Source organism: Gadus chalcogrammus, unplaced genomic scaffold (assembly GCF_026213295.1).
Source record: "Gadus chalcogrammus isolate NIFS_2021 unplaced genomic scaffold, NIFS_Gcha_1.0 GACHA040, whole genome shotgun sequence".
NCBI lineage: Eukaryota > Metazoa > Chordata > Actinopteri > Gadiformes > Gadidae > Gadus > Gadus chalcogrammus.
In genome coordinates, this window is record NW_026613475.1 from 17158 (window position 1) to 45136 (window position 27979).

At 54.3% G+C, this 27979-nt stretch overlaps 1 protein-coding gene across 2 annotated transcripts; it reads left to right on the forward strand.

Annotated features, from left to right (window-relative positions):
- smurf1 (SMAD specific E3 ubiquitin protein ligase 1) lies at positions 1 to 27601 on the forward strand. Of its 2 annotated transcripts, none has more exons than XM_056584946.1 (18): positions 1 to 260; positions 7483 to 7521; positions 7604 to 7712; positions 7987 to 8120; positions 10986 to 11051; positions 11232 to 11307; positions 12539 to 12750; positions 13343 to 13427; positions 16841 to 16987; positions 19137 to 19344; positions 21873 to 21976; positions 22195 to 22309; positions 22435 to 22613; positions 22702 to 22839; positions 23748 to 23868; positions 24354 to 24555; positions 25164 to 25248; positions 25508 to 27601. In XM_056584946.1, the coding sequence occupies exons 1-18, from the start codon at positions 206 to 208 to the stop codon at positions 25605 to 25607; spliced, it is 2175 nt and encodes a 724-aa protein (XP_056440921.1). In that variant the 5' UTR covers positions 1 to 205; the 3' UTR covers positions 25608 to 27601. The 2 variants fall into 2 exon arrangements, with proteins under 2 accessions (XP_056440921.1, XP_056440922.1); XM_056584947.1 differs by having other exon boundaries at positions 25173 to 25248.
- Positions 27602 to 27979: the final 378 nt, after the last annotated feature.

A 27979-nucleotide genomic window follows, 5' to 3' on the forward strand; every position in this document is an offset into this window, starting at 1 on the left:
TTTTGAGCCAGCCCGAAAATGTTGGGCTGTGTTGTTGGGTTTCGAAGGAACGGACGACATTGCGATGAAATAACACATTTATACCCGTGAATAAGACGAGCGTGAACCATATATTTTTATATTGTTGTTAGTTATCTTCCGACTGAGTTGGGAAACCGTGTCTTCGACCGCCGCTACCGGGGAGTTAGTCTCGTTTCCCGGAGTGATGTCCAACCCCGGGACCCGGAGGACCGGGTCCAGCATCAAGATCCGTCTGACAGGTAAGATACCCGTGTTACCCCACAGGTCGGGTTAAAGTCCGACTTATTGTTCACTATTATCACACGTATTCCCCCACACGATCCCACGGCGGGTGTCTGGTCGCCGGGGTCATTCCTGCGGTGTCTGTGAATCCTCTGGTGCTAAACATCCGGTTGTTGAACACCAACACTGTAGCGCGGCTAGCCGTTAGCTGCTAGCTGTTAGCGGCGGCGCTAGCTCCCGACCGGGGCTCCTGGAGGACGAGCCGGGGCTAACGGCATCCAGGCTGCCGGTCCTCCTGTGAGCCTGTCTGCGTGCTAACTAGCTGTTAGCAACCGGAGCCAAGGATCGGTTCCTTGTCCCCGTTCATCCAGGGCTCCATAGTCCGGTTCGCTGCTTTGTACTCGTTCTTTATACACCTTTAGTGACCGCTCGAGTGAAGCCTGGTTCATCTGGTCAACTCAACTGTTGAGCACTGACACAGATGAGGGGTACACAGACACCCTGACACAGATGGGGGGGGGGGGGGGGGTACACAAACACCCGGACACAGATGGGGGGGGGGGGTACACAAACACCCGGACACAGATGAGGGGTACGCAGACACCTGGACACAGCTGTGGGGTACACAGACACCTGGACACAGCTGTGGGGTACACAGACACCCGGACACAGATGGAGGGGGTACACAGACACCCGGACACAGATGGAGGGGGTACACAGACACCCGGACACAGATGGCGGGGGTACACAGACACCCGGACACAGATGGAGGGGGTACACAGACACAAGGACACAGCTGGAACAATGGTTTCCAGTGTGGCCTCTGTTGTAAACCCGCTGGGCCCTCAGGAGCCGCCATTCAGATGGAAATGTCCCCACAGCGCCACTGGCCAGACGCCTTGACCGCTGCGCCCTAGGTTCACAGCGAACACAAAGTAGACCCGGGACCGCGGCTTCATATTCCTAGCAGTGGTTGGTTGTGCGTGAAGGCCGATGAGTGTTACTGTAAGGATGGACTGTTACTTTGAGGGCTGAGTGTGTTACCGTGAGGGCTGAGTGTGTTACCGTGAGGGCGGAGTGTGTTACCGTGAGGGCTGAGTGTGTTACCGTGAGGGCGGAGTGTGTTACCGTGAGGGCTGAGTGTGTTACCGTGAGGGCTGAGTGTGTTACCGTGAGGGCTGAGTGTGTTACCGTGAGGGCGGAGTGTGTTACCGTGAGGGCGGAGTGTGTTACCGTGAGGGCTGAGTGTGTTACCGTGAGGGCTGAGTGTGTTACCGTGAGGGCTGAGTGTGTTACCGTGAGGGCTGAGTGTGTTACCGTGAGGGCTGAGTGTGTTACCGTGAGGGCTGAGTGTGTTACCGTGAGGGCTGAGTGTGTTACCGTGAGGGCTGAGTGTGTTACCGTGAGGGCTGAGTGTGTTACCGTGAGGGCGGAGTGTGTTACCGTGAGGGCGGAGTGTGTTACCGTGAGGGCTGAGTGTGTTACCGTGAGGGCTGAGTGTGTTACCGTGAGGGCTGAGTGTGTTACCGTGAGGGCTGAGTGTGTTACCGTGAGGGCGGAGTGTGTTACCGTGAGGGCGGAGTGTGTTACCGTGAGGGCGGAGTGTGTTACCGTGAGGGCGGAGTGTGTTACCGTGAGGGCGGAGTGTGTTACCGTGAGGGCGGAGTGTGTTACCGTGAGGGCGGAGTGTGTTACCGTGAGGGCGGAGTGTGTTACCGTGAGGGCTGAGTGTGTTACCGTGAGGGCTGAGTGTGTTACCGTGAGGGCTGAGTGTGTTACCGTGAGGGCTGAGTGTGTTACCGTGAGGGCTGAGTGTGTTACCGTGAGGGCTGAGTGTGTTACCGTGAGGGCTGAGTGTGTTACCGTGAGGGCTGAGTGTGTTACCGTGAGGGCTGAGTGTGTTACCGTGAGGGCTGAGTGTGTTACCGTGAGGGTTGAGTGTGTTACCGTGAGGGTGGAGTTTTACTGTGTGCTGATCGTGCTCTTAGGTTTGGCGCTCTGCGTTGCACAGGTGTCCGTCCGTCCTATGATTTCAATCAGATTATGGACATTAGTCGTTCCTGACCGCCGCCAGCGGCGCTGCTCTGGGGGTCATCTTGAGTTGTATCGTGTGTGTTGTCCACAGTGGGATCCCCAGTGGTTGGTTAGCTTCGTAGACTGGTGCGTTTTAAGTCCTGCTCTCTGCGGCGGAGGTTATCGCCCCGAGCAGAGCCCCTCCCCCTCTGCATGTAGGAGTGGAATTCTTATTGGACGAGGAATGTTGGATGAGCCAATGGGAGCGCGTCGCTGGTGCCCGTCGCCTTGTGTTTAGTCTGTCAGAGCGGGGCTGGTTGGCTGCGTTCAGACAGCCCGGCGTGCAGAGCCAGACGGCTGCAGGCCCCACATTGTTGTGAGCAGCAGACGCTGTGGTCGTCTGACAGCCACACACGCGCTGTTTTGTCTGTCCGTATTCCGGGCGTGATGATATGTTTAAGTTGGTGGTGGGTAGGTCTGGTATGAGACAGAAGAACTTTATGAAAACATGTTTGAGGCCCTTTTGGTCCCCCTGGCTTCATCCTGAGTCCTCTGTCTTTATGTATTTGTAGAGTTTCTGAGTACACAGTAAAATAAATAATCATAATAACAAAAATAGGAATGAAAGTGACGTCCAGGTGTGGAGGAGAGAGAGGATCGCTAGTGAGAGAGGGCTGCCTGACCAGAGGAGATCAGGGACTGGTGAGGAGATCAGGGACTGGTGAAGTAGAACTAGCTCTGTTTAATTAGCTAGTGCCCCCCCCCAGTGACGAGCCCCCATACAAACACAGACGCTACGTGTTTCGGTCACTCATTAAAAGGACACCGTCAGGAGATAGTTCAGCCATTGTTTTTGGTTTGGCTCTAACTTAACCGGTAATGTTTGCTTGGTGGGGTTGGGAAGTTGGCTTACATTTAGTGCTTGGCTTGCATTGTGTGCTCAAACCCCTTAAGTGTGTGTGTGTGTGTGTGTGTGTGTGTGTGTGTGTGTGTGTGTGTGTGTGTGTGTGTGTGTGTGTGTGTGTGTGTGTGTGTGTGTGTGTGTGTGTGTGTGTGTGTGTGTGTGTGTGTGAGTAGGTGGGTATGTGGCTCACGCTGTCTGGGTCTGGTGAATGAACAGAGTAGCGTACGTTGCCGCTGGGATAGCGTCCGTCCCACGTCAGCCCTGATCAGCGGACGTACTCCAGATGTTTTGATGTTCATGAGGAGAGGACCCTCATGTTTATGCAGCAGCTGAGATGCGTTAATCCTGACCTTTCCCCGAACCCGTCTCAAGAGAATGACGGGATTGTTTTGGAGAGAAAAGTGGCATTTGAACGACTGCTGGAGTAAGTTGAATTATGCGTAACGCAGGCCATATATTATATGTTGGGAGTAATTAAAATGTTAAACAAATGATTCAACAGTGTTGGCAACAAGTGAAACACAGTTAAAATATAAGTGTTCTATGAGCCTCTTGAGGCTGTGACAGATGATGAAGGTATCTGATGATGAGGTGGTGTCCTGAGAGAGAGAGAGAGAGAGAGAGAGAGAGAGAGAGAGAGAGAGAGAGAGAGAGAGAGAGAGAGAGAGAGAGAGAGAGAGAGAGAGAGAGAGAGAGAGAGAGAGAGAGAGAGGAGAGAGAGAGAGAGAGAGAGAGAGAGAGAGAGAGAGAGAGAGAGAGAGAGAGAGAGAGGTCTTGAAGGAGCATGTGAGGGACTCTTCCTCCTCTCATATTCCGTCTTCCTCCCGCTGCGCCATGGCGATGAGATGCTAGCAAGGAATGTTTGAGTCACAAGCAGCACGACTGGAAGCGGAGGACATCCTGGGCCATTCTCCACGGGTTAATCACAGGAAGTAGAACTGGCCTCGCCAGACACAACCAGGCACCCGCAGCCACCACATCCTCCTCCGCCAGCGCACTGGCTGGCCCCACTCCCTGGTGCCTAGTAGGGAGGCTAGTGAGAGGGCTAGCTGGAGAGGAGAGGGCTACTAGGAGAGGGCTAGCTGGAGAGGAGAGGAGAGGGCTACTAGGAGAGGGCTAGCTGGAGAGGAGAGGAGAGGCGAGGGCTAGCTGGAGAGGAGAGGAGAGGGCTACTAGGAGAGGGCTAGCTGGAGAGGAGAGGAGAGGGCTACTAGGAGAGGGCTAGCTGGAGAGGAGAGGAGAGGGCTAGCTGGAGAGGAGAGGAGAGGGCTAGCTGGAGAGGAGAGGAGAGGGCTAGCTGGGAGAGGAGAGGAGAGGGCTAGCTGGAGAGGAGAGGAGAGGGCTAGCTGGAGAGGAGAGGAGAGGGCTAGCTGGGAGAGGAGAGGAGAGGGCTAGCTGGAGAGGAGAGGAGAGGGCTAGCTGGAGAGGAGAGGAGAGGGCTACTAGGAGAGGGCTAGCTGGAGAGGAGAGGAGAGGGCTACTAGGAGAGGGCTAGCTGGAGAGGAGAGGAGAGGAGAGGAGAGGGCTAGCTGGAGAGGAGAGAGGAGAGGGCTACTAGGAGAGGGCTAGCTGGAGAGGAGAGGAGAGGAGAGGAGAGGGCTAGCTGGAGAGGAGAGGAGAGGGCTAGCTGGAGAGGAGAGGAGAGGGCTAGCTGGAGAGGAGAGGGCTAGCTGGAGAGGAGAGGAGAGGAGAGGAGAGGAGAGGAGAGGGCTACTAGGAGAGGAGAGGAGAGGAGAGGGCTACTAGGAGAGGAGAGGAGAGGAGAGGAGAGGGCTACTAGGAGAGGAGAGGAGAGGAGAGGGCTACTGGGAGAGGAGAGGAGAGGAGAGGAGAGGAGAGGAGAGGGCTACTGGGAGAGGAGAGGAGAGGAGAGGAGAGGGCTACTGGGAGAGGAGAGGAGAGGAGAGGAGAGAGGAGAGAGGAGAGGAGAGGAGAGGGCTACTGGGAGAGGAGAGGAGAGGAGAGGGCTACTGGGAGAGGAGAGGAGAGGAGAGGAGAGGGCTACGAGGAGAGGAGAGGAGAGGAGAGGGCTACTGGGAGAGGAGAGGAGAGGGCTACTGGGAGAGGAGAGGAGAGGAGAGGAGAGGAGAGGGCTACTAGGAGAGGAGAGGAGAGGAGAGGGCTACTGGGAGAGGAGAGGAGAGGGCTACTGGGAGAGGAGAGGAGAGGAGAGGAGAGGAGAGGAGAGGAGAGGGCTACTAGGAGAGGAGAGGAGAGGAGAGGAGGAGGAGAGGGCTACTGGGAGAGGAGAGGAGAGGAGAGGGCTACTGGGAGAGGAGAGGAGAGGAGAGGGCTACTGGGAGAGGAGAGGAGAGGAGAGGAGAGGAGAGGAGAGGGCTACTGGGAGAGGAGAGGAGAGGGCTACTGGGAGAGGAGAGGAGAGGAGAGGAGAGGGCTACTGGGAGAGGAGAGGAGAGGGCTACTGGGAGAGGAGAGGAGAGGAGAGGGCTACTGGGAGAGGAGAGGAGAGGAGAGGAGAGGGCTACTGGGAGAGGAGAGGGCTACTGGGAGAGGAGAGGAGAGGGCTACTGGGAGAGGAGCTCTACTGGGAGAGGAGCTCTACTGGGAGAGGAGCTCTACTGGGAGAGGAGCTCTACTGGGAGAGGAGCTCTACTATGGTACCAGTGCCCAGAGCGTTTAACCCATTTGTCAGCCGCGACTCATTAGCATATGCAAATGCAGCGTAGTTTAAAGAGGGAAACCAACCGCTGGTGAGCGGCTTTCTGCAGCGCTGGTCCCTGGAGCTGCAGGGGGCGGGTCCTGGAACAAGAGCCTTTCTGATTGGCTTAGTAAAGGGCCTCTCTGATTGGCTTAGTCATACGGATTAGCGCCACGTTTTGATTGTGTGTTTGAACATAGCCTCCATTTGTTTATTCCATTCCCCCCCCCCCCCTCCTCGTCCTGCTTGGAATGCAAACCCTGGCCAGCTCGTCTGAGCAGTCACCCCCCCCCCAGACGGGGAAGGAAGGGAAGGACTTCCACACTACCTCCAGTGTTTCATTGGTTCTGGGCCACTATATGCACCATATATTGATATACATGTTTATTATACATATATATGTACCAGACCAGAGAGGAGGTCCTCTACCAGACCAGAGGGGAGGTCCTCTACCAGCCCCCTGGGACCTGGTCCTCCAGACCAGAGGGGAGGTCCTCTACCAGCCCCCTGGGACCTGGTCCTCCAGACCAGAGAGGACCTCCTCTACCAGCCCCCTGGGACCTGGTCCTCCAGACCAGAGGGGACCTCCTCTACCAGCCCCCTGGGACCTGGTCCTCCAGACCAGAGAGGAGGTCCTCTACCAGACCAGAGAGGAGGTCCTCTACCAGACCAGAGAGGAGGTCCTCTACCAGACCAGAGAGGAGGTCCTCTACCAGACCAGAGGGGAGGTCCTCTACCAGCCCCCTGGGACCTGGTCCTCCAGACCAGAGAGGAGGTCCTCTACCAGCCCCCTGGGACCTGGTCCTCCAGACCAGAGGGGACCTCCTCTACCAGCCCCCTGGGACCTGGTCCTCCAGACCAGAGAGGACCTCCTCTACCAGCCCCCTGGGACCTGGTCCTCCAGACCAGAGGGGAGGTCCTCTACCAGCCCCCTGGGACCTGGTCCTCCAGACCAGAGGGGAGGTCCTCTACCAGCCCCTGGGACCTGGTCCTCCAGACCAGAGAGGAGGTCCTCTACCAGCCCCCTGGGACCTGGTCCTCCAGACCAGAGAGGAGGTCCTCTACCAGCCCCCTGGGACCTGGTCCTCCAGACCAGAGAGGACCTCCTCTACCAGCCCCCTGGGACCTGGTCCTCCAGACCAGAGGGGACCTCCTCTACCAGCCCCTTGGACCTGGTCCTCCAGACCAGAGGGGACCTCCTCTACCAGCCCCTTGGACCTGGTCCTCCAGACCAGAGGGGACCTCCTCTACCAGCCCCCTGGGACCTGGTCCTCCAGACCAGAGAGGAGGTCCTCTACCAGCCCCCTGGGACCTGGTCCTCCAGACCAGAGAGGAGGTCCTCTACCAGCCCCCTGGGACCTGGTCCTCCAGACCAGAGAAGAGGTCCTCTACCAGCCCCTTGGACCTGGTCCTCCAGACCAGAGGGGACCTCCTCTACCAGCCCCCTGGGACCTGGTCCTCCAGACCAGAGAGGAGGTCCTCTACCAGCCCCTTGGACCTGGTCCTCCAGACCAGAGAGGACCTCCTCTCAGAATGAGTCATTCTGGATCCCCAGTCACCTCATCAAGCTCCCTCCCTCCCTCCCTCCCTCCCTCCCTCCCTCCCTCCCTGCGGTCACATCACTCTGTCCATTCACTGAGGCTAATGCTATTTTCTCTTTCAGTATTATGTGCCAAGAACCTCGCAAAGAAAGACTTCTTCCGTAAGTTTCCCGTGGCGCTGCTCAGTTGTACGTTCCCCCAGCGTGTGTGTGGGGTTCCTGAGGTTAACCTCTGTCTCCCCAGGGCTCCCCGACCCCTTCGCCAAGGTGGTGGTGGACGGCTCGGGGCAGTGCCACTCCACGGACACCGTGAAGAGCACGCTGGACCCCAAGTGGAACCAGCACTATGACCTGTGAGCACACAGACACACAGACACACAGACACACACACAGACACACACACACACACACAGTAGCCTCAGAGCGCCGCTCTAGCGAGCAGAGCTTTCTGACTCGTGCCTGTCTCACCCAGGGTTCAGTTACACCTCGAACGGCAGTTAGAGTGTGTGTGTGTGTGTGTGTGTGTGTGTGTGTGTGTGTGTGTGTGTGTGTGTGTGTGTGTGTGTGTGTGTGTGTGTGTGTGTGTGTGTGTGTGTGTGTGTGTGTGTGTGTGTGTGTGTTCCTCAGCTACATCGGGAAGACGGACTCCATCACCATCAGTGTGTGGAACCACAAGAAGATCCACAAGCGCCAGGGGGCGGGGTTCCTGGGCTGCATCCGCCTGCTGTCCAACGCCATCAGCAGGCTAAAAGACACGGGCTGTAAGGACCTGTTACTACACCCGACCACACCCGCTGTTACTACACCCACTGTTACTACACCCAACCACACCCAACCACACCCAACGCCTTTACTACACCCAACCACACCCACTGTTACTACACCCACTGTTACTACACCCAACCACACCCAACAACACCCAACGCCTTTACTACACACACTGTCTGTTACTACACCCAACCACACCCACTGTTACTACACCCAACCACACCCACTGTTACTACACCCACTGTTACTACACCCAACCACACCCAACAACACCCAACGCCTTTACTCCACCCCCTGTTACTACACCCAACCACACCCAACTACACCCAACGCCTTTACTCCACCCCCTGTTACTACACCCAACCACACCCAACCACACCCAACGCCTTTACTACACACACTGTCTGTTACTACACCCAACTACACCCAACGTCTTTACTCCACCCCCTGTTACTACGCCCAACTACACCCAACGTCTTTACTACACCCCCTGTTACTGCACCCAACTACACCCAACGCCTTTACTACACCCCGTTACTACTCCCAACGCCTTTACTACACCCAACTACTCCCAACGCCTTTACTACACCCAACTACACCCAACGCCTTTACTACACCCAACTACACCCAACGCCTTTACTCCACCCACTGTTACTACACCCAACTGCACCCAACGCCTTTACTACACCCAACTACACCCAACGCCTTTACTCCACCCACTGTTACTACACCCAACTACACCCAACGCCTTTACTACACCCAACTACACCCAACGCCTTTACTCCACCCACTGTTACTACACCCAACTACACCCAACGCCTTTACTACACCCAACTACACCCAACGCCTTTACTACACCCCCTGTTACTACACCCAACTACACCCAACGCCTTTACTCCACCCACTGTTACTACACCCAACTACACCCAACGCCTTTACTACACCCAACTACACCCAACGCCTTTACTACACCCCCTGTTACTACACCCCCTGTTGATTGATTGATTTTTATTTGACCATTCTTGACACAAAAATATGAAACCCAACCTGTGCTATACATTATATCAATGAAGATAGTCAGGGATGACACAATAAAGCCCTGAGGCGTATCCCATGGTGGTCCTTATAGGGCAGGAGACGGGGGCAAGTAGCAGCATATCATACATGCATCAAACATGCATCATTCATTGATACATCATTCATAAGACACATAAAAACATAAATTAGTTTCAAATATTCATGACAAATACAAAAATGCCAACGTCTAAACCATTTTTTCAAGTTTTGTTGAAAACGGCTTATGCTTCTGACTGATTTGAGTGGGCCAGGTAACTTGTTCCAAAGAATAGTTCCAACATAAAAAAAGGACTCTTTACCCAAGTTCGTCTTAACTCGTCTTAACTCTTTAAGACTGGCTCCATTAAAACATTAAAACATAAGACACATAACCATACAGCCACACAACCCTTAGGGGGTCAATAAAGTAAACAACTGTCCATCTCACTACAGGACAGCTAAAGTATAGCGCTAGACAAACATTGATTATGAGAGGTGCTCACATTTCTGTATGGTCAAAAGCCAGCCCTTCAAGGTTGTATCAGCGATTCTGATTGAAACATAAAGCATCACATTCATCAGCTTTTTCCTCCTGATCCGCTAGCTGCCCGTCCCTTAAGCAGGCGGTCAAAGAGCCGCGTCTCTCTAGGCAGCCTAGGCTCCGAGATCACTACCAACACCTCAAAATCAAAATAAAGAGTGTTCCAACCAGTCACAGACAAGGGGTGGGTGTTGTGGTGTTTCGCGCTCGTGCCTGGGCTAAGCGACCCTTCGAGTGTCGTATGTGTTGCGCTTTCATGGTCATGCACGTTCATGAACATGCGCGTCCATGATCATTTTCAAAACACGGGAGGGAGGGGCTAGCTGGCTCTGTTTGTTTGGAATCTCGCAACGGAAGTCAGGGCAACCAGAATCGCTGATTCAACCTTTAAGATGGTGCGTGAATCTATGGTGTGAAGTGGAGTTTCTAATGTCCACTGGCAATTGGTTCCATAGTTTAGAGGCTCTCACAGAAAAGCATAATTGGCCAAAGGGACTGGACCCAAGAGGGACTACACTGTCCCCTCTTAAGGCAGGCCGTGTGGTTCTGCTGCTGGATGACTTCTGCTGTATGAAAGTGCAGAGTGGTGGAGCCTTCCCATTAATGATCTTAAAGATTAGCCATGCATCACTGTGTTTTAAAATATTTTCCCAACTGAGTAAGTTATATTTGTTAAGAATGTTACAGTGGTGGTAAAGTTTGGGTTTTTTGTCCAAGACTTTAAGTGCTTGTTTGTGAAGTGAAGAAATAGGCCTTAATGTTGTGCTACATGCCTGGGTCCAGCTGGTCGTACAACATGTTAGGTGAGGGATTATCATAGTATTCATGTATAGCTTTGCTACAGGTGTTGTCAAACAGTTCCTTATATACCTAAAGTTCGCTCGGTTATATTTGGTTATTTGCACTACCTTTCTCACTTGATGTTTAAATGATAGAGTAGAGTCAGGAATAAGGCCTAGATACTTAAACGGTGTAACTGTTTGAATGACGTCCCCAGACACAGACATTGGGTTCACAGTGAGATTCAGTTTTGCATTTGCTAAAAAACATCCAGACTGTCTTCTTAACATTGAGATTCAGCCGTGAGCATGTAAGCCGTTGACGTACATGTACCATCGTGTCGCTGAGCCTGGCAGCAGCTTGGGCTGGACAGACGGGTCTGTCTCCCTCGGAGCTGAGTGACAGGTCAGTCCCCGGCGACGCCCACTCATCCTGACCCTCCTCTTCCTGTCCCTCCTCTTCCTGTCCCTCTGTCTCTCAGACCAGCGGTTGGACCTGTGTAAGCTGAACCCGTCGGACAGCGATGCAGTGAGGGGCCAGATAGTGGGTAAGAGTCCGTCTGTCCGGCCGCCTCTCGTCCATCTCCCCTCCCCCAATGCTGACGTGTGTGTGTGTGTGTGTGTGTGTGTGTGTGTGTGTGTGTGTGTGTGTGTGTGTGTGTGTGTGTGTGTGTGTGTGTGTGTGTGTGTGTGTGTGTGTGTCCGTGTGTCCGTGTGTCCGTGTCCAGTGAGCCTGCAGACGCGGGACCGCATCGGGAGCGGGGGCCCGGTGGTGGACTGCCGCGGGCTGCTGGAGAACGAAGGGTGAGTCGACCCCCAAGGGTGAGCTGACCCTGGGCTCGCTGTGGAGCCGCTCCCCCTCAGCGCCCCGCTCAGAGCTGACCCTCGGCTCGCTAGTGAGCGGCTCTCGCTCAGCGCCCCGCTCAGAGCTGACCCTCGGCTCGCTGTGGAGCCGCTCCCCCTCAGCGCCCCGCTCAGAGCTGACCCTCGGCTCGCTGTGGAGCCGCTCCCCCTCAGCGCCCCGCTCAGAGCTGACCCTCGGCTCGCTAGTGAGCGGCTCTCGCTCAGCGCCCCGCTCAGAGCTGACCCTCGGCTCGCTAGTGAGCGGCTCTCGCTCAGCGCCCCGCTCAGAGCTGACCCTCGGCTCGCTGTGGAGCCGCTCCCCCTCAGCGCCCCGCTCAGAGCTGACCCTCGGCTCGCTGTGGAGCCGCTCCCCCTCAGCGCCCCGCTCAGAGCTGACCCTCGGCTCGCTGTGGAGCCGCTCCCCCTCAGCGCCCCGCTCAGAGCTGACCCTCGGCTCGCTAGTGAGCGGCTCTCGCTCAGCGCCCCGCTCAGAGCTGACCCTGGGCTCGCTAGTGAGCGGCTCCCCCTCAGCGCCCCGCTCAGAGCTGACCCTCGGCTCGCTGTGGAGCCGCTCACTAGGGGAGCGGCCAAACCCGCCACTAGAGGAAAAGCTTTATTAGCACCGCCCTTCAGTACACTTTACCCCAGATGCTGATATCTCCCTGGGTGGATTCACTTTGGTTCAATAGAACTCTAATCTGCTGGTTACTCATTAGCAGAGCACCGGCCACTGGGAGCACTGGGAGAGCAGGGTGGAGCACTGGGAGAGCAGGGTGGAGCACTGGGAGAGCAGGGTGGAGCACTGGGAGAGCAGGGTGGAGGCAGGGGCCATTGGTCTGTTTAACCCTCCCAGCCCCGCTGAGTTCGGCCGCTAATGTGTGTCTCTCTCTGTCTCTGTCTCTGTCTCTGTCTCTGTCTCTGTCTCTGTCTCTGTCTCTGTCTCTCTGTCTCTCTGTCTCTGTCTCTGTCTCTGTCTCTGTCTCTTTCTCTGTCGCTCTTTCTCTGTCGCTCTTTCTCTCTCCCTCTCTCCTCTCTCCTCTCTCCCTCTCTCCTCTCTCCTCTCTCTCTCTCTCCTCTCTCCTCTCTCCTCTCTCCCCTCTCCCTCTCCCTCTCCCTCTCCCTCTCCCTCTCCCTCTCCCTCTTCCTCTCTCTCCTCTCTCCCTCTCCCTCTCTCCTCTCTCCCTCTCTCTAGGCTGGTGTTTGAGGGCTGCTTCAGCGAGGAGCCGCTGCCCTACTCGGACCCGACGGGCGCTGCCGGGGGAGGGACCTGCCGCCTGGACTCGCCCAGCCAGGAGAACCGGCTCCAGGCGGTCCGGATCCGAGGCCAGGACTCCAGGGGCCACGGGCTGACCCCCCAGACCCGGCCGCATGGCCCCCAGTCCCCGGACCTGCCCGAGGGATACGGTACCGCTCTGTTCTGAACCTTCTGTGTGATGTGTTCCGTTCCCCCTCGAAGAACCCTCAGCCCCCCCCCCTAGAGAACCCTCAGCCCCCCCCCCCCCGGAGAACCCTCAGCCCCCCCCCCCGGAGAACCATCAGCCCCCCCCTAGAGAACCCTCAGCCCCCCCCCCCCGGAGAACCCTCAGCCCCCCCCCCCCCGGAGAACCCTCAGCCCCCCCCCCGGAGAACCCTCAGCCCCCCCCCTAGAGAACCCTCAGCCCCCCCCTAGAGAACCCTCAGCCCCCCCCTAGAGAACCCTCAGCCCCCCCCCGGAGAACCCTCAGCCCCCCCCCTAGAGAACCCTCAGCCCCCCCCCCCCCGGAGAACCCTCAGCCCCCCCCCGGAGAACCCTCAGCCCCCCCCCCCCGGAGAACCCTCAGCCCCCCCCTAGAGAACCCTCAGCCCCCCCCTAGAGAACCCTCAGCCCCCCCCTAGAGAACCCTCAGCCCCCCTGTGACTCTGTGCTGTAACCTTTGACCTGCTGACACTGTGCTGTAACCTTTGACCTGCTGACCCTGTGCTGTAACCTTTGACCTGCTGACCCTGGCTCCCACAGAACAACGGACCACGGTGCAGGGCCAAGTCTACTTCCTCCACACGCAGACCGGAGTCAGCACCTGGCACGACCCCCGGATACCCAGGTACCCCCTCGCCCTAACCCCAACCCTAGCCCTAACCCAGGTACCCCCTCGCCCTAACCCCAACCCTAGCCCTAACCCAGGTACCCCCTCGCCCTAACCCCAACCCTAGCCCTAACCCAGGTACCCCCTCGCCCTAACCCTCCTCCTCCTCCTCCTCCTCTGTCTCCTTCTCCTCCTCTGTCTCCTCCTCTGTCTCCTCCTCCTCTCTCTCCTCCTCCTCCTCCTCTGTCTCCTCCTCTTCCTCCTCTTCCTCCTCTGTCTCCTCCTCCTCCTCCTCTGTCTCCTCCTCTGTCTCCTCCTCCTCTGTCTCCTCCTCCTCCTCTGTCTCCTCCTCTGTCTCCTCCTCCTCTGTCTCCTCCTCCTCCTCCTCCTCAGACAGTAGAGGGACTGACCTAGCCCTCCTCAGAAAGGAGCCAGCGATGCTGGACCTGGAGTGAGAGGGAGCAGGGAGCAGGAGGCTGGGGAGGGCTGGGGAGGGCAGGATGGAGGACCCTTTAAAGAGGCCTTTTGTTGGCCTCGCTCCCACGCATCAGAGGGACTGACTCATCCATCAGTGAAAGCCGCCATTCATTCAGAGCGCCCGCTGCACCACGTCAGGGCCGTTGATATCTCTAATGTAGGCGGAGCCGCCATTAAAATGCAAATTCCAGCTAATTAATCAGTGAGCCGGAGAGATGGGGTGGGGGGGCGGGGCCAGGAGTCAATGTCAAGGCGAGCGTCTCCTCTGCCGGACTCAAAGGGCGAGGAGAGGGACAGCACCACGCTCACTCGCTGGCCCGGGCTCCGACCTCATCGGCCTTGGAACGAGATAGGTCCTCCTCCTGACGAACCTCACTAGTAGAGACAGCGTGATGGTGCCTCAGTAGTTATGGGTTAGGGTTAGAGATAGGTCCTCCTGACGAACCTCACTAGTAGAGACAGCGTGATGGTGCCTCAGTGGTTAGGGTTAGGGTTAGAGATAGGTCCTCCTCCTGACGAACCTCACTAGTAGAGACAGCGTGATGGTGCCTCAGTAGTTATGGGTTAGGGTTAGAGATAGGTCCTCCTCCTGACGAACCTCACTAGTAGAGACAGCGTGATGGTGCCTCAGTAGTTATGGGTTAGGGTTAGAGATAGGTCCTCCTCCTGACGAACCTCACTAGTAGAGACAGCGTGATGGTGCCTCAGTAGTTATGGGTTAGGGTTAGAGATAGGTCCTCCTGACGAACCTCACTAGTAGAGACAGCGTGATGGTGCCTCAGTAGTTATGGGTTTGGGTTAGAGATAGGTCCTCCTCCTGACGAACCTCACTAGTAGAGACAGCGTGATGGTGCCTCAGTGGTTAGGGTTAGGGTTAGAGATAGGTCCTCCTCCTGACGAACCTCACTAGTAGAGACAGCGTGATGGTGCCTCAGTAGTTATGGGTTAGGGTTAGAGATAGGTCCTCCTGACGAACCTCACTAGTAGAGACAGCGTGATGGTGCCTCAGTAGTTATGGGTTAGGGTTAGAGATAGGTCCTCCTCCTGACGAACCTCACTAGTAGAGACAGCGTGATGGTGCCTCAGTGGTTATGGGTTAGGGTTAGAGATAGGTCCTCCTCCTGACGAACCTCACTAGTAGAGACAGCGTGATGGTGCCTCAGTAGTTATGGGTTAGGGTTAGAGATAGGTCCTCCTCCTGACGAACCTCACTAGTAGAGACAGCGTGATGGTGCCTCAGTAGTTATGGGTTAGGGTTAGAGATAGGTCCTCCTGATGAACCTCACTAGTAGAGACAGCGTGATGGTGCCTCAGTAGTTATGGGTTAGGGTTAGAGATAGGTCCTCCTCCTGACGAACCTCACTAGTAGAGACAGCGTGATGGTGCCTCAGTAGTTATGGGTTAGGGTTAGAGATAGGTCCTCCTCCTGACGAACCTCACTAGTAGAGACAGCGTGATGGTGCCTCAGTAGTTATGGGTTAGGGTTAGAGATAGGTCCTCCTGACGAACCTCACTAGTAGAGACAGCGTGATGGTGCCTCAGTAGTTATGGGTTAGGGTTAGAGATAGGTCCTCCTCCTGATGAACCTCACTAGTAGAGACAGCGTGATGGTGCCTCAGTAGTTATGGGTTAGGGTTAGAGATAGGTCCTCCTCCTGACGAACCTCACTAGTAGAGACAGCGTGATGGTGCCTCAGTAGTTATGGGTTAGGGTTAGAGATAGGTCCTCCTGACGAACCTCACTAGTAGAGACAGCGTGATGGTGCCTCAGTAGTTATGGGTTAGGGTTAGAGATAGGTCCTCCTCCTGACGAACCTCACTAGTAGAGACAGCGTGATGGTGCCTCAGTAGTTATGGGTTAGGGTTAGAGATAGGTCCTCCTGACGAACCTCACTAGTAGAGACAGCGTGATGGTGCCTCAGTAGTTATGGGTTAGGGTTAGAGATAGGTCCTCCTCCTGACGAACCTCACTAGTAGAGACAGCGTGATGGTGCCTCAGTAGTTATGGGTTAGGGTTAGAGATAGGTCCTCCTGACGAACCTCACTAGTAGAGACAGCGTGATGGTGCCTCAGTAGTTATGGGTTAGGGTTAGAGATAGGTCCTCCTGATGAACCTCACTAGTAGAGACAGCGTGATGGTGCCTCAGTAGTTATGGGGATTGAGGAGTAAGCTGTGACTTTATCAGTTTGCATCCATTTCAGATGCTTACACACAGCTCTTTGAGAAACGCTGCAGGGAAACATAACCCTGAAATAAGTTATTGTCCTGTTGGGGTCTGGTCCGTCCTGTTGGGGTCTGGTCCGTCCTGTTGGGGTCTGGTCCGTCCTGTTGGGGTCTGGTCCGTCCTGTTGGGGTCTGGTCCGTCCTGTTGGGGTCTGGTCCGTCCTGTTGGGGTCTGGTCCGTCCTGTTGGGGTCTGGTCCGTCCTGTTGGGGTCTGGTCCGTCCTGTTGGGGTCTGGTCCGTCCTGTTGGGGTCTGGTCCGTCCTGTTGGGGTCTGGTCCATCGTGTTGGGGTCTGGTCCAGAGGGTAGCGATGGGGAGGGCCTCTCCCGGCCTATCAGAGGGTAGCGATGGGGAGGGCCTCTCCCGGCCTATCAGAGGGTAGCGATGGGGAGGGCCTCTCCCGGCCTATCAGAGGGTAGCGATGGGGAGGGCCTCTCCCAGCCTATCAGAGGGTAGCGATGGGGAGGGCCTCTCCCGGCCTATCAGAGGGTAGCGATGGGGAGGGCCTCTCCCGGCCTATCAGAGGGTAGCGATGGGGAGGGCCGTGTGCACCGGAGGGTAATCCGCTGTAGCGTGTTCAGACAGAAGGGGGCGGGAGTGATTATTGATGAGTTATTATTATCATCATTAAGTGTGTGTGTGTGTGTGTGTGTGTGTGTGTGTGTGCGTGTGTGTGTGCGTGTGCGTGCGTGTGCGTGCGTGTGCGCGCGTGTGCGCGCGTGCGTGCGTAGGGACCTGACGAGTGTGAGCTGTGAGGAGCTGGGCCCCCTGCCGGTGGGCTGGGAGGTCCGCAGCACCGTGTCGGGACGCATCTATTTTGTGGACCACAACAACCGCACAACGCAGTTCACTGACCCCCGGCTGCACACCATCATCAGGTACACACACAGACACACACACCATCATCAGGTACACACACAGACACACACACCATCATCAGGTACACACACAGACACACACACACACCATCATCAGGTACACACACAGACACACACCATCGTCAGGTACACACACAGACACACACCATCATCAGGTACAGACACACACACACAACATCATCAGGTACACACATCATCATCAGGTACACACACACACCATCATCAGGTACACACACACACACACACACACACACACACACACACACACACACACACCATCATCAGGTACACACACACACACACACACACACACACACACACACCATCATCAGGTACACACACACACACCATCATCAGGTACACACACACACACCATCATCAGGTACACACACACACACCATCATCAGGTACACACACACACACCATCAACAGGTACACACACACACACACCATCATCAGGTACACACACACACACACACACCATCATCAGGTACACACACACACCATCATCAGGTACACACACACACACACACACACACACACACACACACACACACACCATCATCAGGTACACACACACACACACCATCATCAGGTACACACACACACACACACACACACACACACACCATCATCAGGTACACACACACACACCATCATCAGGTACACACACACACACACACCATCATCAGGTACACACACACACACACACCATCATCAGGTACACACACACACACACACCATCATCAGGTACACACACACACACACACCATCATCAGGTACACACACACACACACACACCATCATCAGGTACACACACACACACACCATCATCAGGTACACACACACACACCATCATCAGGTACACACACACACACACACCATCATCAGGTACACACACACACACACCATCATCAGGTACACATACACACACACCATCATCAGGTACACACACACACACCATCATCAGGTACACACACACACACACACCATCATCAGGTACACACACACACACCATCATCAGGTACACACACACACCATCATCAGGTACACACACACACACCATCATCAGGTACACACACACCATCATCAGGTACACGCACACCACCATCAGGTACACACACACACACCACCATCAGGTACACACACACCATCATCAGGTACACATACACACACACCATCATCAGGTACACACACACACACACCATCATCAGGTACACACACACACACCATCATCAGGTACACACACACCATCATCAGGTACACGCACACCACCATCAGGTACACACACACACACCATCATCAGGTACAGTATCTATTATTCACATTGGCCATCTGTTCCATGGACGTATTTAAAGGATATATTTATAATTTGAAATTAGTCGCAGCCTTTATACCACAGATACTCCAGTGTCTGTCTATAGCATATAACCGCGTTGACTGATTACAGTTTAATTAATTTTCCACAATGTACCAGCTCTCGTTTTGAAGGCTGTACAGACTATTTAACTGGAATTACTTAGTAGGTGTCCATATATCAGGGATTAATGGACACGGTATAATTAAAGGATATGCAAACATAGACACCCTATATCATATATATATATATATATGATATAGGGTGTCTATGTATACAAACGCTTACAAATGTATATATATTGACGCTACAAGTTGATGTCGGCAGGGTTGCTATGGCCGGTCCGAAGGAAATCAGAAGGCCGTCGTCAGTCCTGTGGGTTTAATGTTCACTACGTCACAGCTGTTTCCAAAAGTGTGTTTCCATCTCCCATTCTGCGCATTTACTCCATTTACTCCTTTTACTCCATTTACTCCTTTTACTCCATTTACTCCATTTACTCCATTTACTCCATTTACTCCATTTACTCCATTTACTCCTTTTACTCCTTTTACTCCTTTTACTCCTTTTACTCCATTTACTCCTTTTACTCCTTTTACTCCAGTTACTCCATTTCCCAGCTAACTCCGCGCTGAGCGCCACTCAGGGTCACATCGTTGGTTTGTCCGTCTGCTCTCTCACACAGAATCCTTCTGTCTCACTCACTCTGTTACTTTGACCCTCCCCCCTCTCCCCCCCGCCCCCGCCCTCCCCCTCTCTCATCCCCCCTCTCTCCCCCCCCTCCCCCTACAGCCAGCACTCCCAGGCCAAGGAGTCGTCGCAGGCGCCCCCGATGGAGGTGGTGGGGGGGGAGGAGGGCCCGGGGGGCGAGGGGGAGATGGCTGTGCGCTACGAGCGCGACCTGGTGCACAAGCTGAAGCTGCTCCGCCACGAGCTGAGCCTGCAGCAGCCCCAGGCAGGCCACTGCCGCATCGAGGTGTCCCGGGACGAGATCTTTGAGGTGGGGGCCGGGGGGGCAGGCCCTGAGCGCGCGAGCGCACACACACACACACACAGACACACACACACACACCTGTGTATGCACACACACACACAAACCTGTGTACAAATACACACACCTGTGTGTACACACACACAAACCTGTGTACAAATACACACACCTGTGTGTACTAGGGATGGGAATCGAGAACCGGTTCTTGTTCAGAACCGGTTCCGAGTCAACCGATTCCTTGGAATCGTTAGCAAGCCTGCTTAACGATTCCGCTTATCGGTTCCGGTCGCGGCAAATGCGTCGTGACGTCACACACGCGCTGCTTTGATTTGGTTCAGAACGCAGCAAACATGGCGCCGCCGAGGAAGAATCGCATTGTGCGTTCACACCAAACGCGACGGGGCGACAAGATCCCATACAAAGTGAACGTAGAGACGCGTATAAGGGCGAGTTTTTCGCGGGAGAAAACCGATGACAAGTTTTTGTCGTGATGACAGCCAATCAGCGTTCAACAGCGTGATAACTGAGTGACATGTGTAACGTAACAGCCAATCCGCGTTCAGCCGTCAAACTCAGCGCAGTGCAGTCCGGGTGAACCGCGGAATGGAGGAGAAAGTGATTGTTGCAGTTTGCGACTCCCGTATATAATAGTATATAATATATTATATACTATATTATAATTGTATATATAATATCACGGCCAACAGCTCTGTCGCCTCCGGATGGCCGTAGCGTGGGGAGCTCTCATAGGGATTGGGCTTCTCGGGGTTTGTTTACCGGCATTGCTATGGTTTCCGGTCTTGTGTGTTCCAACGGTTTATTAGGTAGGCCCATCTAATAAATCTCTGTCTAATCAATGCTTCATTTTGTTTATGTCAGTTTAATTTTGTTACAAGTTGAATGCAAATGAGCACTGTTAGAATTCCAAAAGGCACAAGCTCTTACTTGGCTGTTTTCAGTCTGTGTTTTTAGTTGTATGGCACATAATGATGGCATTTGGGCTTAAAAAGCGAAACATATATCTTTTCGTCTAGACCAATTGATTTGAAAATTTACAATTTCCTAATACTAGAAGCACTTCTGATCAGATATTAAAGAGATGTAATGCAAACAAACACATTTATACTTATTTTCTCACCCAATGAGAATCGATAAGAGAATCGATAAGGAATCGGATCGATAAGCAGAATCGGAATCGGAATCGTGAAATTCTTATCAATTCCCATCCCTAGTGTGTACACACACACAAACCTGTGTACAAATACACACACCTGTGTACACACACACACCTGGCTCCACCTAATGAGGATGGTGTAATTAATTAATGTGGATGGTGTAATTAATTAATGTACACATAATGTGGATGGTGTAATTAGTTAATGTACACATAATGTGGATGGTGTAATTAGTTAATGTACACATAATGTGGATGGTGTAATTAGGTAATGTACTCATAATGTGGATGGTGTAATTAGTAAATGTACACATAATGAGGATTGCGTAGGTAGTTGGGGTAGGACATGTTTAAAACGGTTTGCTGGAGCAGAGTGTGACTCTGTGTTGTGGTTACCAACCTAGCTGGTAGTTTAGAGTCCAGTGCCATACACCGTGTGACTAATCATCATGTGAGGATAACTCATTGTCTCCCTTTTTCGGAAGTTAAATGACAATATGGTGATGTGGAAAGATGGCTGCTGCTGCTGAGAGAGGCGGTATCAGGACTGTCAGCTGACCTTCATTCTGTTACTGAGTAGGATGTTGGCTGGAAAGGACGTTAGCCGTTTCTCAATGCGCGTCCTTGTGCGTACTTGTGCGTGCTCGTGTGCTCGCGTGCTCGTGGACTCGTGAAACGTCATCAGTCGTTGCCCGAGCACTGTTCCAATTCGAAGTACGCATCAAGCGAGTACTGTCGTAAAACCCGGATGTGTTCTTGATGCGTGCTCGATCTCGCCGTTTCACCGAGCATGCATCGGAGGTGGCTCGTGTGTGCTTGCAACCGCTATAAATCCCAGGATGCATTTCACACTCGCAGCAGTACGATGGCGGACAATATGGAGAAGACGCACAACTGTAGCTTAAGTTACTCTTAACTTATATATCTATATAATATTATATAATATATAATATAATAATAATAATAATAATATAAGATAACATACCCCCCTAGGGAGGGTTCTCCCTAGGGGGATGAGCCTGTTCTCCATAGTGGGGAGGAACCTGTTCCTCATAGGGGAGGAGCTTGTTCTCGAAAGGGGGAGGAGCCTGTTCCCGAAAGGGGGAGGAGCCTGTTCTCGAAAGGGGGAGGAGCCTGTTTTCGAAAGGGGAGGAGGAGCCTGTTCTCCCTAGGGGGTTCTCCTTAGGGGGGAGGAGCCTGTTCTCCAGGGGGGAGGGGCCTGTTCTCCAGGGGGGACTACTCTGGATCTCTGGGGGACTCTGGTCCACTTGGGGGGGTCTCTGGGGGACTGTGTGTGTGTCTCTGGGTGCCTGTGGGGGGCTCTGGACCACTCGTGGCTGACTGTGTGTGTCTCTGTCTCCAGGAGTCGTACCGGCAGATCATGAAGATGAGGCCCAAGGACCTGAAGAAGAGGCTGATGGTGAAGTTCAGGGGCGAGGAGGGCCTGGACTACGGGGGCGTGGCCAGGTAACACACACCACACACACACACACACACACACACACACACACACACACACACACACACACACACACACACACACACACACACACACACACACACACACACACACACACACACACACACACACACACACACACACACACACACACACACACACACACACACACACACCCCCCCCCCCCCCCCTCCCCGGTGTATGTTGACCGTGGCTTTGCCCCCAGGGAGTGGCTGTACCTGCTCTGCCACGAGATGCTGAACCCGTACTACGGCCTCTTCCAGTACTCCACGGACAACATCTACACCCTGCAGATCAACCCCGACTCCTCCATCAACCCTGTGAGCACCCTCACACCGACAGCCACAGAACCATCCTTAATGTCCCCAGGCCTCCCCTGGACCCTCCCAGATCCTCCCCTCGTAATACCCTCCTGACTGACTGTCTGTCTGTCTGTCTGGTTCAGGACCACCTGTCGTACTTCCACTTCGTGGGCCGTGTGATGGGGCTGGCCGTGTTCCACAGTCACTACATCAACGGCAGCTTCACTCTGCCCTTCTACAAGCAGCTGCTGGGGAAGCCCATCCAGCTGGGGGACCTCGAGACCACCGACCCCGAGCTGCACAAGAGCCTGGTCTGGATCCTGTGAGTAGCCCCCCGCAGACCCCTACCCACCCACCCCCCAGCCCGCCGCGGTGTGTCTGTCCCCTGCTGACCGTCCCTCCGTCTCCAGGGAGAACGACATCACGTCGGTGCTGGACCACACCTTCTGCGTGGAGCACAGCGCCTTCGGGAAGTTCCTCCAGCACGAGCTGAAGCCCAACGGCCGCAACATCGCCGTCACCGAGGACAACAAGAAGGAATACGTCCGGTGAGCCTCCACACGCTACAGCGCTACGCTACAGTGCTACAGCGCTACGCTACAGCGTTACACTAAGGCGCTACACTAAGGCGCTACACTAAGGCGCTATGCTACAGCGCTACCCTAAGGAGCTACGCTACAGCGCTACACTAAGGCGCTACGCTACAGCGCTACACTAAGGCGCTACGCTACGGCGCTACGCTACAGCGCTACGCTACAGCGCTACGCTACAGCGCTACACTACAGTGCTACAGCGCTACGCTACAGTGCTACAGCGCTATGCTATAGCGCTACCCTAAGGCGCTACGCTACAGCGCTACACTAAGGCGCTACGCTACAGCGCAACACTACAGCGCTACACTACAGCGCTACGCTAAGGTGCTACGCTATGGTGCTACGCTACAGCGCTACGCTACAGCGCTACACTAAGGCGCTACACTAAGGCGCTACGCTACAGCGCTATGCTACAGCGCTATGCTACAGCGCTATGCTACAGCGCTACGCTACAGCGCTACGCTACAGCGCTACAATAAGGCGCTATGCTACAGCGCTACACTACAGTGCTACGCTACAGTGCTACACTAAGGCGCTATGCTACAGCGCTATGCTACAGTGCTACAGCGCTATGCTACAGCACTACGCTACTGTACAGCACTACGCTACGGCGTTACAGCGCTGACGTCACCACGCTACGTCACCACGCTACAACACCACGCTACGTCACCACGCTACGTCGACATGCTACGTCTACTGCTACATCAACACGCTACGTCTAACGCTAAGTCACCACGCTCCGTCTAACGCTCGTCTAACGCTCGTCTAACGCTCGTCTAACGCTCGTCTAACGCTACGTCACCATGCTACGTCACCATGCTACGTCACCACGCTACGTCTAACGCTCGTCTGCCCTGCCTCAGGCTGTACGTGACCTGGCGGTTCATGCGGGGTATGGAGGCCCAGTTCCTGGCTCTGCAGAAGGGCTTCGGGGAGCTCATCCCCCAGCACCTCCTGAAGCCCTTCGACCACAAGGAGCTGGAGGTAGGCCCCCCCTCCCCCCCCTCCCTCCCCCTCCCTCCCCCACTGCTCCCTACGACCCCCCCCCTCCTTCCCCCTCCCTCCCCCTCCCTCCCCCTCTCCTCCCTACGCCCCCCCCTCCCTCCCTCCCCCACTCCTCCCTACGCCCCCCCCTCCCCCCCTCCCTCCCCCACTCCTCCCTACGCCCCCCCCCTCTCCCTCCCCCTCCCTCTCCCTCTCCTCCCTACGCCCCCCCCTCCCCCCCTCCCTCCCCCACTCCTCCCTACGCCCCCCCTCCCCCTCCCTCCCCCACTCCTCCCTACGCCCCCCCCCCCTCTCCCTCCCCCTCCCTCTCCCTCTCCTCCCTGCGCCCTCCCCTCTCCCTCCCCCACTCCTCCCTACGCCCCCCCCCCCTCTCCCCCCCCCCTCCCTCCCTCTCCCTTCCCCACTCCTCCCTACGCCCCCCCCCCGTGGTGGCCGGGCCCCATGTGACCCCCTGTCCCCCCCAGCTGATCATCGGGGGTCTGGGTAAGATCGACCTGGCGGACTGGCGGGCCAACACGCGGCTCAAGCACTGCGCGGCCGACAGCCCCGTGGTGCGCTGGTTCTGGCAGGCGGCCGAGGCCTTCAGCGAGGAGCGCCGCGGACGACTGCTGCAGTTCGTCACCGGCTCCACCCGGGTCCCCCTGCAGGGGTTCAAGGCCCTCCAGGGTGGGTCCCACACACCACGCCTGACACCACCACACACACACCACCACGCACACCACCACGCACACACACCACACACCACCACACACCACCACACCAAGCACACCACTACAACACACACAGTGATAACTAGAATGTGTGCTGATCCACCAGAGCGTAGAGCAGTGATAACTAGAATGTGTGCTGATCCACCAGAGCGTAGAGCAGTGATAACTAGAATGTGTGCTGATCCACCAGAGCGTAGAGCAGTGATAACTAGAATGTGTGCTGATCCACCAGAGCGTAGAGCAGTGATAACTAGAATGTGTGCTGATCCACCAGAGCGTAGAGCAGTGATAACTAGAATGTGTGCTGATCCACCAGAGCGTAGAGCAGTGATAACTAGAATGTGTGCTGATCCACCAGAGCGTAGAGCAGTGATAACTAGAATGTGTGCTGATCCACCAGAGCGTAGAGCAGTGATAACTAGAATGTGTGCTGATCCACCAGAGCGTAGAGCAGTGATAACTAGAATGTGTGCTGATCCACCAGAGCGTAGAGCAGTGATAACTAGAATGTGTGCTGATCCACCAGAGCGTAGAGCAGTGATAACTAGAATGTGTGTGTGTAAGGTTCTACAGGTTCTGCAGGACCAAGGCTGTTCACCATTCACTTAATAGACGCCAACACGGACAACCTGCCCAAGGCCCACACCTGGTAAGGAGAAGCCCCGCATGCACGCACGCACGCACGCACGTGGTGCCTGGCTCACAGACCGAGAAACACAGAATGTACCGTTTGGGTTCCAGTGTCTGTTGTAGATTCTGAGTACACGTTCCCACTGCTCAAAGTGTGTGTGTGTGTGTGTGTGTGTGTGTGTGTGTGTGTGTGTGTGTGTGTGTGTGTGTGTGTGTGTGTGTGTGTGTGTGTGTGTGTGTGTGTGTGTGTGTGTGTGTGTGTGTGTGTGTGTGTGTAGTTTCAACAGGATAGACGTGCCACCCTATGAGTCGTATGAGAAGCTCTACGAGAAGCTGCTGACCGCCGTGGACGAGACCTGTGGCTTCGCTGTCGAGTAGAGCGGAGAGACCAGCAGGAGGAGAGACCAGCAGGAGGAGTGACCAAGGAAACGTTTCAATGAAACTCAGAACACAGACTCACCCTGTCACCGAGGCACACCACTTGGCAATTTTTATATATACACACACACACACACACACACACACACACACACACACACACACACACACACACACACACACACACACACACACACACACACACACACACACACACACACACACACACACACACACACACACACACACACACACACACACACAGAGAGAGAGCTCTTGCGTACGGAGCGTTTGTGCCCTCCCCCCTCTCTCTCTCTCGGGCGATCAGAGCCTGGAGACTCCGGGGGGGGGGGGGGGGGGCTGGGCAAAAGAAGAAACAACAAAAGTAGTTTAGAATTTTCCAGCTGTTTTGAAGAAGCATTTTTACGATTCCGTTTTAACGAGCTGTTGATGTCTTTCTTCGGAGCGCCTGCAGTACCGCGCGACTCACTGGCAGTTCTGTCAATCATGCATCGGCCAATCGCATTCAAGCCCACGAACTATGAGGCGGACAGTTGAGAGGAGAAACCGACGAAGACCAGAGGCGGCGAGGGGTGGTCCCACTCCGACATCATGCTTTATGTTTAACCACTGTCGTTTATCAGAGAGTGTGTATGAGTGTGGTGTGTGTGCGTGTGTGCGTGCGTGTCTGCGTGCGTGTCTGTATTCCTAGTATAACGTTGATCCAATGAGCCTGCTCCTGTTTTGTTAAATTTTGTCTTTGTAGTTTTTATTTTTTTTGCAACCACTCTGAAACACACTCTTGATGGCAATCTTTTAATTTCAGATTTTTATTATTTATTACGAAGTGATAACATGCTGCTATGTGCTCTTGTGAGAGCCCCCACTAACCTCTTCATCCGCTCCTTCCCATCCTAGTGCTCTTCCTCAAGCCACCACCAGGGGTTGCTGGCTCCGCTCACTCCCAGTTCAAACTCCCAGTATCTCTAGCCACAACCAGTCTGAGTGTTTGAGCGGAAAGCGAACGTTTCCACGCCAGAATTGGCGCTCCTGTTGGGTTGTTTTGAAACCTTTTTCAACCGAGTGGAAGGCAAGGCCAGCCCCTATGCTAACGTGTAGCCTGATCCTATGCTAACGTGTAGCCTGATCCGATGCTAACGTGTAGCCTTATCCGATGCTAACGTGTAGCCTTATCCGTTGCTATCGTGTAGTCTGGTCCGATGCTAACGTGTAGTCTGGTCCGACGCTAACGTGTAGCCTGATCCGAAGCTAACGTGTAGCCTGATCCGACGCTAACGTGTAGCCTGATCCGACGCTAACGTGTAGCCTGATCCGAAGCTAACGTGTAGCCTGATCCGACGCTAACGTGTAGCCTGATCCGACGCTAACGTGTAGCCTGATCCGACGCTAACGTGTAGCCTGATCCGATGCTAACGTGTAGCCTGAGCTAACCCCTTATTGTTTTTTTATAAGAGCTTACCGACGCCCCCCTGTGGAGCTGTGGCGCAGCTGCCCGTCCTGCTGCCGGCCGCCATAGGAGGCGTGGATTTTAATATGTGTATGAAATATGCAATAAAATCTCAAAGGCCTTTCATTTCTCCACCCTCTTATTACCATCATATTATATTCTTTGTTACTCTAAAGATTGTTTCTAGACATTTCTTTTTGTAATTATTCGATACCTTTGGTGGAAGAGGTTCCTCTTGTCGGTCGGTTGAGGAGAAAAATCAATGAACAAAATGGATGAACAAAATGGCCGCCCTGGAGACGGAACAAACGTCGACATGTTGAGCGAATGCTGTGGAAATAGTCGGGATGTTTTTTGAAGATTGAAAATGACTTACAGTACCATCACAATCTGCATTTTCTAGGTTCTGAATTCATTGTGTAATGGATGCAAGAGTATTGTAACTTACTATGTACTAAACATTTATGGAAAATACAATGTAAATAAGATTATATTAAAAGAAACTAAATAGAAAACGGTGCTTGAGTTTGGCTTTTCATTTTGTATTCAACAATCTGGTTCTCTTGTAAAATTTAAAATCTTAACAATCTGAGTTAAATAATTTGAATACTGCAATATTTATTAATCTAAATTAATAGTAAAGTATTTTTGTTGAAGCATTGCTATGGTGGGAGTGACGACACTTTAACAAGGTCATTACCCACTCATTAAATTAAGGCAGTGTGTGTGTGTGTGATTGCAATTTAGTGACATTCATTTTTATCAAATGAAAATGCTCTGCTGTGGGGTTAGGCCCTGGGTTAGGGCCGGTAATAAACCAGCCATGGTTTGGCTCACCAGCCTGCCGGCGCCCTACCCGTCTACCTGCAATAGCATCATGCAAAAGCTTTAATCCTCTGTCCCA